Source organism: Seriola lalandi, unplaced genomic scaffold (genome assembly GCF_002814215.2).
Source record: "Seriola lalandi dorsalis isolate HSWRI2012SDOR001 ecotype SW California unplaced genomic scaffold, Sedor1 jcf7180002054692, whole genome shotgun sequence".
NCBI lineage: Eukaryota > Metazoa > Chordata > Actinopteri > Carangiformes > Carangidae > Seriola > Seriola lalandi.
Window position 1 is genome coordinate 3,902,107 of NW_019525245.1, and position 11,441 is coordinate 3,913,547.

Sequence of the window (11,441 nt, forward strand, 5' to 3'; positions counted from 1 at the left end):
GCAGAAGCAGAAAACTGTGCCAAAACAGAGACAAGTACGAATCTGAAGGAAGGTTAGAGAAGCACAAACCCACAAAAAAGTTGTCTGTCCGTGAAGGCACCAAGGATTACATTCACAGCTGGAACAACCTATGATGTGGTGAAGTAAAAACCTGTGTTTGCACATAGCAATTAAAAACCCTACTGTTTGTACACAGCAGCTCTTAGAAATGTCCTGTCAGGATGTAAATACAGCTGGTGGGATAAGCAAGTGTTCATGTGCCTGCCATCAGCAAATGAGATTAACAAAGAGAAAGATATTCTTAAACTATTTGGAATATTATGTACAGTATGCTTCTGGCTAGTTTCAAGGTGAAGTTAACAACATAGTGACCATGGAAATAGTTACTGTTGAGTAGAAGATGCTGCAGTCAGGGGACACTAGAGAGCATGTGTTTGTGTTTTTGGGCTTTTATCCAATTTGCATTTCACAGTGCCAGAGTCAGGACGTTTTGGCTGGTGCTCACTTTTTCATGGAGCTGTATGATGGCTCAGGCTGGATTTAAGGGACAAGTAAGGTTTGGTTAAGGTTAAGGTATGTTCTAGTGCAGGAGTGATTACTCAATTAATTGATTTGATGATTGATAGAAAATGAATACATGGACTGTATACATGTAAATTATTTTTTGAGAACATAGCTTGAATATAAACAAACAAAAGAGAAACACAATAAATCCTTTGTAGTAACAATATCTCCACAGTTATAATTAAGTGCAAAGCAGTTTTGTATATATACAAAGTAAATGAACACATGGCAAATTGCTTTACATTGGACACAACACATTAATCCTTACCCTGAAAAAATCTAGTACAGGTCTTTTAAAACACACCTCCTTTATCTTCATTATAAAATCTCAGTCTCTACAGATATAGTGTTTGCCATTTCTCCCAACTACAATCGTCATACAGAGTCCAATTTCCACATTCACAAGATGATCTTTCTTTCGATCACGATTTCAAACAAAACAGCCATTTTTTCTTTTAACTAACTTTTGTTTGGAGTTAGTTGTCTCCAAGAAACACTATGAGGAGATCAGGTTCCCAGTGCTTCTCAAAAGCCTCTGAAAAACAATGAAAGATGCTAATCCAATACATGTAAAGTTTACTGCATGACCAAAAATAATGTGTTAACTTACTGATAATACACTTACATAGATTACAAACTGGAGAAACATGAGTAAAAGAGCTGTGTTACTTTTCCTTGGAGTAATAGAGTCTGTGTAACGCTACAAACTGTATAGGGGTATGTCTGATATAATTATATGACCGAACAATCATGTATGCTCTTTAAACATTCATCCCAGATATCATCTTTTAGTTCTACATTCAGATTGTCCGCCTACGCCTGTTTAAGTCATGCTGAGTTCTTTTATATAGGATCTGATTAAAAAAAAAAAAAAAAAAAAAAGAGAAAAAGAAAACCCTCCTGCGAGTAACAGGATCAAATTTATTTATTGCCTCCAGGGACTCATGCTCATCCAAAATTTGAAAATTGGGCATATGCTTCCTGACATAGTCTCGAATTTGTAAATATCTGAAAAAACTGCAGTGATATTATAAACTGTACCTGTGCAAATGAAGCAAAGTTCTCATTAATATATAGGTTGCCTATTTTACAGATACCTCTGTTTCAAAGTGGAAAAAACAATATCATTCAGGCCTTAAAAAATAGTTTTATCCGCTTTCAGATTTTTTAAGTACTGCCAACTACAAAGCTAATTTTCCCACATTTTACAGTTAAAAGATACATTAATTAAAGGTAAACTAATTGTTAGTTGTGACCCCAGTAAACTCTCACTGCAGTTATGATGGTCAGCATTAGAATTCGGAGATAGGGATTGCATTATGCATCAGTGATGGTCAAGAGTGTTAAGTGTGTCTACAGTCTCACCTTGAGCTCCTTTCAAGGCCCTCTGAGTTTTAGGAACAGAGTATAAAGAAACATAGATTTAAGGAAAAAAAAAGAATATAATGCTGGTTTTGTATGAGTGTGCGTCTGGAGTGAAGAGTCTATGGGTGAGGAGTCTGGAGTATGTGGGTTTACAGATGGGTCCTCACATGTTTAAGTGCTGTGGGCTTTTTTCTCTCTTAATGTCACTTCCATCAGTTGTGTCATGTGTGTGTTTGTGTGTGTTGCATGTCTGTGTATGTGTATGTCTGTCAGTATCTGAGCAGCTATTCACCTTCTTTCAAAGATTTTAGTTGACATTTTCCACACAAACCACTTTTAACCACAAAGTCACCCACGTTCAACATTCAGTCCTAATAAAATGTTTAGACTGCCACCCATGAAAAATACTCTGTTATTTCCCTGCCCTCTGAACATAGCAAATCCCATCAACAAAAAATCAAGACGTCTTATTCAAACCTGTTCAGTTTGTCCAGGTGTAGAAGTTGATTGATAGGGAGAGGAGGAATTCTGCCATTTCCAGCTATAAAGAGAAAAAAACAGGATGAGTCTTTGTAGCAGGGATGTAAGAAGAAAAGACGGTGCCTGTCAATGGGGGAATGGATGGAAAGTGATGAAAGAGAGGAAAACGGGGCAGAAAAAGGCTTAGGAGGGTCTGTCAGTGAGGAAGGGTTAATAGAAAACTGTAAGAGAGAGATACAGTAGGGATGACTGAATGATGGAAGGAATGTAGAGAGGATGAATGGAGAGAAGTGGAGAGGTTCTGTCAGCGGGAGGATTGAGGGAATGGCAGAAAGTATTGAAGGAAGAAAGGAGAAGAGAGGAGTAGGCACTGTCAATCAAAAAAATGTCAAATTTTTGTGTGTGTGTGTGTGTGTGTGTGTGTGTGTGTGTGTGTGTGTGTGTGTGTGTGTGTGTGTGTGTGTGTGTGTGTGTGTGTGTGTGTGTGTGTGTGTCTATCAGTAGTTGCAGGTGGTGAGCCCCACTGTGAGCCTTGGCCTGCCTGCTAAATCTAATCTGATAACAGAGCCACTCTATTCAGCAGCAATCTGGCCCTTCAACACATGCGCACACACACAACCATATATACACACACCCAGACAGTTGTATATTGTAATATCCATCCCTGTCATTAATATCATTTTTATAGAATACTAGCTACTACTGCTACACTGATTATAGCTTATGTGTGATTGCTACTCACTGTAAAATTGTACTAATACAAACACAATGTCCATATTTCTCTCTTTTGTTCTGTAAATGACCGTTATCATTTAGATTGCTTTATATATTCATTTCCTACCATTATTTTGCTATGGTAAGGTGAAAAAAACCATTGACATACGCATATGTGTGAGAATATTTTGTACTCATATATGGCGTGCACACACATACTAGCTCACATATTTTTGTCTCTTTATGTCTCTCTCTTTCCCTCCTTCCATCTGAGCTCTGCTTCACATCCATCATTTCCAAGGCGACCACCCTGCGAAGGCAGAGGCCACATAAAGATTAGCTGTTCTCTCTCATGTCCTTCTCCCCCTTCCTCCAACACTCATTCTTTCTCTCTCTCTTTCAAATCTATACAACACTCCATCAGCATCCAGCTGAACATCTCCTCCACGCTGCACACTTTCTCTGTTATATGTGATCAGTTTCCTGCTGTCTGCTTTGAGCTGCCATAAGTCTCACTTAATTTGGCTGCAGATAAGGCGTTGGGGTAAATTATGACAAAGGGACTTGCTAGGTGACGACTGAGGTGCTCTTTTACTCCGTGAATGGAACTGTCATTAACATCTTAATCATCATATTGTTAGATGTGGAAGCTGCTCAATCTGTCTGACATGAGTTCATTTGGTCTGCAGTTTATGTGTACAGGTATGTTAAGATTTGTGTTAAAGGAATGGCTTCCTTTTTGGTCATTTTTAAGGAATATTATTATTTCTCCTGCTTATCCAGAGTGAGACAATGTTATGTATGTGTGCAAAAATAATGATTAATGTAACTACATTAAGCAATATCACCATGACATTATGTTGATAGGAATGCAGGGATCCCTGAATATGCCACTGAAAAGTAAAATGTATTTGTGTTCACTACAGAAAAGAACAAGACAAGACATGTTAAATTAAATAAAAATACAATATCCCACATGATTGAAACATTTTTTATTCAAAAGTTACCAGTGGAAAGAGACAGGAAATGTATGGAGAGAGTGAGGGGGATGACCTGTATCAAAGGTCTTCACCTCGAGTCAGACTGGGGATTTAGAGGCATGTAGGAGGCCTGGGATGGTTCCTATTTAACTCTAAACTGATACTCCACCCAAAATCTGTTGAGTATCAAATACTTGCCCCCTGTAGTCTCTATAGCTTAACACTGCCTAATGATGTAATAGAAAGTATTTGTACCAATTCATTTTGAAGGTGCAAAGCGACCAATGTGGAAACTCCAACACTACAAGCGGACCAATGGTATAACTTCAGCACTCACTCAGCAACAGACATTCATATTTATGGGGCTGGTCCAACTGTTGTGGTCTAGCCAAAAATTCAGGGGATGACCAAAGTCATCAGCTCTCATCCTCTTGGTGAATGGCTGCACAATATTTCATGGTAATCCATCTAATAGTTGTCGAGATATTTCGGTCTGGTCAAAAGTGGTAGGCTGACAGACGGCCACCGAGGCTAAAAAGATTCATAAGTTGATGGATGGTAATAAAACAAATTGCACTGTAAAATACATATAAGTTTGCCACTTGATTAAACCTACTGAGAAATTTTGCCCTTTAATTATCTGCTCATCCTTTAAAACATGTTTATATCAAACTAATTATCAACTGAGTTTTCATCAAATCACATTAGTGGCTGATGTTGAATCAATGACTGTTTAGCTGATGATTTACAGCCTGAGTGACTGATTATTCTGTTTAGCAACTTAACTAACTAAACAACTATCTGACTAAATCAATAGTCCAGTCAGTCAGTGCACCTCACTACCCAAACAACCGACTGACTGACCAACATACAGACTGACTGAATGAGCAGTTTAGACCTGTCTTGTGCACATAACCAACCCACTAACTGAGTGACTAAGAGGCTTCCTCAACTGGCTGACTAATTGACTGTCTGGCTGTCTTACTGACTGTGTAATCAGTGGATGGCTGTGTGTTTATAAAGCAGCCATAGCCACGGCCACTCTGTGAGTGTCTGATTGACAGTCCTGCCTGGCAACTGTCTCCTTCCCTCCAGAGAGAGGGAGAGAACTGAGTGCTGTTAGCACTGAGCAGAGAAGACAGTTATTGATTTTCTACTTGTCTATTATTTTTGTTTTTCACAGAGAAAAGGCAAGTGAGCGAGTCTAGTGTGTTTGTGTGTATGTGCGTGAGTGAGCATCTTATTATATGTGGTGCAGATGTGTGTTTACATGTTGGGCTGCTGCCTGTATGTTGCCCATTAGCTTATGACCATGGGTGTGAGCATCCCCCCCACGAGTGTACACTGTTGCTCTATCTGGTATCTACTCCTCATATTGCTCTCTAATTGGATGGAAACTGACAAGTGGAAGAAAACATGTGTTTGTGTGTCTGTATTTGTGTGTGCGAGTCAGTGTTTTCGTGTGTTTCAAATCTAATCTCCACAGACACTTTTCCATCTCAGCAAGAGTCAGTGATAATGAAGTGCAGTTGCTGGTTCAACTTTGCACTTTTTGAACCAACAGGGTGTAAAAATGAGTTTCAACTAATGTCAATAGATTGAGAAAGCGAAAATAAGAGAGAACAGCAAATTACATTGTGGCTATTTTAGACCTCAAAATAAAATTACTGCTATATAATGACTGGATTTGACAAATAGTCTAAAATGACCAGAAATAGTACAAGATTATGATCTTCATCTGGGATTTATTGCAGAGCAAATGGATTAAACTGCATTAGCTTTAACTTGGTGTACCTTATAAACTGGCAACTGAGTGTAAGTCTTAAATTCAGTGTAGACCTAGAGCTAGAGTATTTGGCTGCCCTCCCTGCCCAAGGTGACGTGCATAAAAAGCTTTTCCTGTCTTTGAATTATCCAAGTGTGGATGGCGGCAGTCCAAATTTGGGCCTGGGGCACCAAATTGAACTGTGTGTACTGTGGGAGGTGCTAGGGGTCAGTTTGAAATTCAGGAACTACTTCATACACTATGCATGAGGCGTAATGTCCCATCACACTGCTGTATATGAGTGTGGCAGTACTAACACACACTGCCGCCACACACTCACACATGCAAGCATATACACATACAAACGTGCATAAACTCCCTGCACACACAAACAGAGCCACTTTCACACAAATAGCGCATTTTCATGCATGTACACAGACACACACTGTCCCCCTTTATATCTCAGGACGTGAGTGGAACAGCAAAGCGAAATCCTCTTGTCACATTTGCCGCTCATCTCCAATTCAGTGGCGCAGGCTGCGATGCCCTCGGATGCACTTGGCAAGTGAACAGCTAACCTGCCCGCCAGCATATCTGCCTGCCAGCCGAGCGCTGAGGTAGTTAGCATGCCAACTAGCCCACCCAGCAGCCACAAGCTAATGCTTCACTAACCCTAGGTTGCCCTGTGTCTCTTTCTGTGACTGTGTGTTTGTGTGTGTATTGACAAAGAGGTGTTTAGTTGTACCTTATAGTAGACTAGCTCTCTAAAACATCAGCACACAGAAACCATCCTTAATATTTTTATCTCATTTTAAAACCTTGCCAAGTCACTTCAGAAGTATTTTGATACACAAACATCAAATGTGCAAGGCTGCTCTACAGGAGCTATTTTTTTCTCTCCTTTTAATCTTATCCTAACGTAAGCTTTTATTTATTTGTTAACTTTCAAAGAAGAGTGAGCAAGTAGAAGGATTTTTTTTTTTTGTGAATTTATTGTGTTTTAGAATGAAATTCTGTCACCCAAAGTTAGAACCCAGTAAGAAACCAGTTGTCTGTTAAGTCCTCAGAACAATCTGCTGTGGTCACATGCCAGTGCATGTCATTGTGTTTTTGTTTTTGAGCCAGTGACAAGTAATGGTCTTACATTAACAGTCATGTCCTACATATTAACTTGATTTAACTTTTTTGTTAGCGCACAAGATTAGTGTCAGTATATTAATCATTTCTTCCAGCAATTGATATACAGAGAATGAGACAAGCCAGGACACTAAGCAGTAAAAGGCTAGCATCACAGCAATGCTACCTTCTCATTCACGTAGCTGTACAGTGAGTCGTGTTAAATAATTAGATGGTTGATGAGATTAACCATTCTTTATCTGTTTGACCTTATTTTAGGTCTATGGTAGCAAATTCCTGAAGGAAACTGTCCAAAAATTGGTCTGAGCCTCATGCAGAGCCTTTCTTTGCTCTGACAGACACTTGATTTTTATCCAGTATAATATATGCAATACAACAAATGCAGTAGGACAACCTATAACATTGTCGATTGTCAATATTACAAACATGTAGAAGTAAAAAGTTAAATCACATTGTTACAGTGCAGTGTTTGTGTGACTAGAACAATAATGAAAGAGGGGTTCTGCAGATTGTAGATGATTGTCTGGCTGGATGAGGAGCTTCAATGAAACCAACTGCTCCAGTCAGTGCATTAAATACAAATACACACCCGACGCACACCACCTCAGCCCCCTCCAGTCCTCCCATATTTCGCATGGATTGATAAATTAAATAAGGTTCTTTCAACTCTTTACCTTCATCCTTCACAACTGCCACGTATGCAACAGTGCAGAGCACTGATAAGCAAGTATAAGGCAGTTACAAGCTCTTGGATTTTAAGTAATTGTAGTTTAAGTGCCTTGCTCAAAGGTTGTTTTTGGTAGACAAGTTTATTTGAATTTTATTTTGTTCTGTTGCAGTTGTTGCTGTTGCACAGCAATTTCACAAAAAAATCACTGTGGTCAGTTTATGAGTGTGGCCAAAATATCTCACGTGTTGGTCTATTCAACCAATAAACCACGTCAGACCTACACCGCAGTTACTGTGATTCATTGGATTAGAGCTTAACGTGTCTGTCTGTCTGTCTGTCTGTCTGTCTGTCTGTCTGTCTGTCTGTCTGTCTGTCTGTCTAAGTGGCAGTTGTATTAGCTACAGGCCAAACACTTCCAGGGGAGAGGGTTCAATGTGCCTTGGTGTGTATACATAATGTTTCTATGTCTTACACTACAGATAAATTAAAATGTTGTCCAGTTAGTTGATTAAGTGCAAGATGCTAGTCCCCATCAAAAACCTGGTCATTTCAAATTAAATTGGTTCCTGTTCTCAAAGGAAGTTCCTGACAAATGAGTCCTGTATCCAAGTGAGTGAGGATCATCTCCCAAAATCAGAGAAAGTGCCTCAAAGAAACTCAAACTCAAACCTGTGGCTTCAGGTTATTGGGGTTTGTAGAACTGGAGTTATCTGCTTTCAACCTTGGTTGCCTGTAGCATGTTTTTACTAAAAATAAAGCAGTCTCTCTCTGGGCATGTTGTAAGTTACATAATTGCAATTTAAGTCAGTAATATTAAACAGATATTAATTTTAATTATCTACTCCAGACATCTAATTCTACTAGGAGAACGATTTAGCTGGACAGCTAGCTACCTGTACAGTCAAGACAAGACACAAGACAGCATTGACTGTACTTTGCTGTCAGTAGTCTAGGTTAAGTTTCAGGAAAATAGGTTAAGTTCTTAGCTTTCTCAAAGTGATATTGAGATATTTAGAGGTGGTACTTTCTCTTTATTTTTGGCCATGTGCAGTGTGACTCCTTGGCTGCTGTGTTTTTGCATGAGAGACTGGATTTCACATGATACAGGCTGACTTTTGTGAGTTTCCTCTTGGGTTCTAGTAATGTAAATTTATAATTTGACACTTTCTCTTCTTTTCTACCCTTCCCTCTCCTTGTGTCTCTCCTTCCTTTTTCAGAGCTCGCCGACGAATCATGGCTGAGAAACCCAAAGGAAGCAGGAGCTGAAGAAGCAGAAGGCACATCAGATCCATCCATTTCTTGCCTCCTGTCCTTCTCCTATCCATCCGTCCATCCATTTATTTAGCCACCATCACTGAATAACCACTTCCTCTTTTGCACTCACCACCCTTCTTGGTTTTTGAGTGTATTATCTTGACTTGTCACTCCAGAATGTATGATGTGTTGATTTATTGTCAAGTTGCGCCGGCACACCCCTGCTGCTGCTGCTGAAATAAATCCCAGTGATCTGGTGGTGATGAGACTGCAGGTTGTGTCTTTATGTGTGTGTGTGTGTGTGTGTGTGTGTGTGTGTGTGTGTGTGTGTGTGTGTGTGTGTGTGTGTGTGTGTGTGTGTGTGTTGCAGTGGTGGATGACTGTCTCTTGTCACGGCACGCTAATAATGCTTCCACTACTGAAAATGGGGTCGTGTGCACCCTTCTGACAATGCTGTGCAGGCCCAGGGGCTTGATTGTGTGTCGTGCTCATGGTTTCATTAAGAGAGAGAGAGAGAAGGGAAAGGAAAGTGAAGGAAATGAGGGATAAATGAAGTGGACGACAGATGAATAGTGAAGTGTGCATGTATTAATATGTGTGTGTGTGTGTGTCTGTCTGTATAGTGAACCCGTGTACGAACCTACAGTCTATGGTATAATCATGTCGTCACGTAAAGGTGCTTGCGTGAATGCGTGCTTATGAGCAACACACTGGACAGGCCACATATTGTCCCTGCTAGCTGTGTTTCCATGGTGACAGCAGGGGTTGGTGCTACCAGCAAGGTGTGGAGGAGCCTTCCAGATAACCCTGAAGGTCAGCACACAGAGCTACAGCTCACAGCACTACTCTGTAGACACACACACACTCACACTTAACCCTCTCCCTGTGTGTGTGTGAGGGACTCAGTTAAGATGCATTTCCACTTATATATGGACATGGTTGGCCACCCTCGGAATGACAGAGGCTTGTTATCGCATAAACACACAGACACACATACATACACACATATTGCACACATACACACAATCACACAGCAGACACACTGAGAATATTAATGGCCTTATAATATGCCCACATACTTGTGCCTGGATATAAATCCACATCCACACAAGTGGCAGTCAATGTGAATGTAGTAGAGTGTATTTGTTAATGATAGCTGTGAGGAGTGATCTATTGATCACAGTTTCACTCCCACTTGCCACCATGGCATCGATCAGCACGTAACGTGCACAGTGCCATTGACCAATCCATACAATATATGCTCTATTATAGAAATCAAGTAAAGTGAAAGGCAGAGACCAATGAAAAGATAAAGAAATTGATTTAGAAGAGTGTGTGTCGGCCAGTCCAGTTTTGTGAGTCAGTGAACACCAGCAACTACAAACTCTGCTTCCTCACCAGGGATTAGGAAGCTCCAACCCAACAGACATGATGCACATATTACCTATATTAAAGCCAGAGCCATATTAGAGGTTTTAGCCAGTGACTCTCATATCCCTCCTCTCTCCGTGACATTTCTTTACAAATACCAGCCTCTATTCACTCTGTTATTGCCTTCTCCCATTCAACAATTCTCTGATTAAACAAGCTCCTGAAAAGCCCAGGCACCGCTATCTGCCATTTGGCTTTTATTAGAAACCCACCCCCTTTAATTAAATTGGCTGAATTACAGAAATATCAGGGATATTTCACCAATATATCGGATAAGAGAGCACAATGGGTGAAAAAACTGGAAGACTGGGCTTTATGAGATGTTTTGAACGTGGTTTGGTGACAAAATGAGATAAACACAATCTTGATGGAGGGGTGATGTTAGTTTTTTTTTGTTTTTTTTTAAGGAAGCTGTGGTTTGTTCGATTTGAATGTGTCTTATCATAGAGCATGCGTCACAGCTGAAACTCTCAGTGCCTGTAATTCTTTTTTTTTTTTTTTTTTTTTTTTTTACAGCATCTCTTAAGAACTTGATTTATTTTTCACTCCCTCCTTCTCCTCCAGCTCCATGTCAACCCGCACCTTCAGTGCCATGCCTTTCTTTTCCCACCTTATTACTGTGAAAGGCATGGGATTGAGGTTGCCATGGTAACTAGCCCAGCTTTGATTGGGGGAGACAGCTGCATGGAGCGAGGTTAGAAGATGGCTGCTCACGCCTTTCAATGCGCCACTATTGATTTCCAGTCCTTGACAATTACTGGGCCCAGTTGACTACAACGGCTTGCAGAAAATGCGCATAACGCAGAGCGTGTGTGTGTATGTGTGTGTGTGTGTTTTGTTGGAGGGGGTGTTTCCGTAATGCTCACTCTGCAGCCAACATACAGTAATTGTCTTGCTTTTTTTCCACCTGCTTAAGTACAGGTGTTTGTCTGAAAAGCGATTCCTTGAGTTGATGCCAGAGCTTTAACCTCTCAGACATTCTGTAGCTTGAGCTGGAGACAAGTTTGACAATCATCCACAGAGCCTGATGTTATATGTTTTAGCAGCTCTGCACCGTCTCCTTTGTTCAGCTCTTGTCAGC

General features: G+C 40.3%; 1 protein-coding gene across 2 annotated transcripts in view; it reads left to right on the forward strand.

Moving 5' to 3' along the window:
* chchd6b (coiled-coil-helix-coiled-coil-helix domain containing 6b) overlaps positions 1–9,197 on the forward strand; it is a 52,491-nt gene extending 43,294 nt beyond the window's left edge. For both annotated transcript variants that reach the window (XM_023423732.2, XM_023423733.2), the window contains exon 8: positions 8,893–9,197. In XM_023423732.2, coding sequence (XP_023279500.1) covers positions 8,893–8,916 — 24 coding nt within the window. In that variant the 3' untranslated portion in view covers positions 8,917–9,197. The remainder of the gene's footprint in view (positions 1–8,892) is intronic.
* Positions 9,198–11,441: the final 2,244 nt, after the last annotated feature.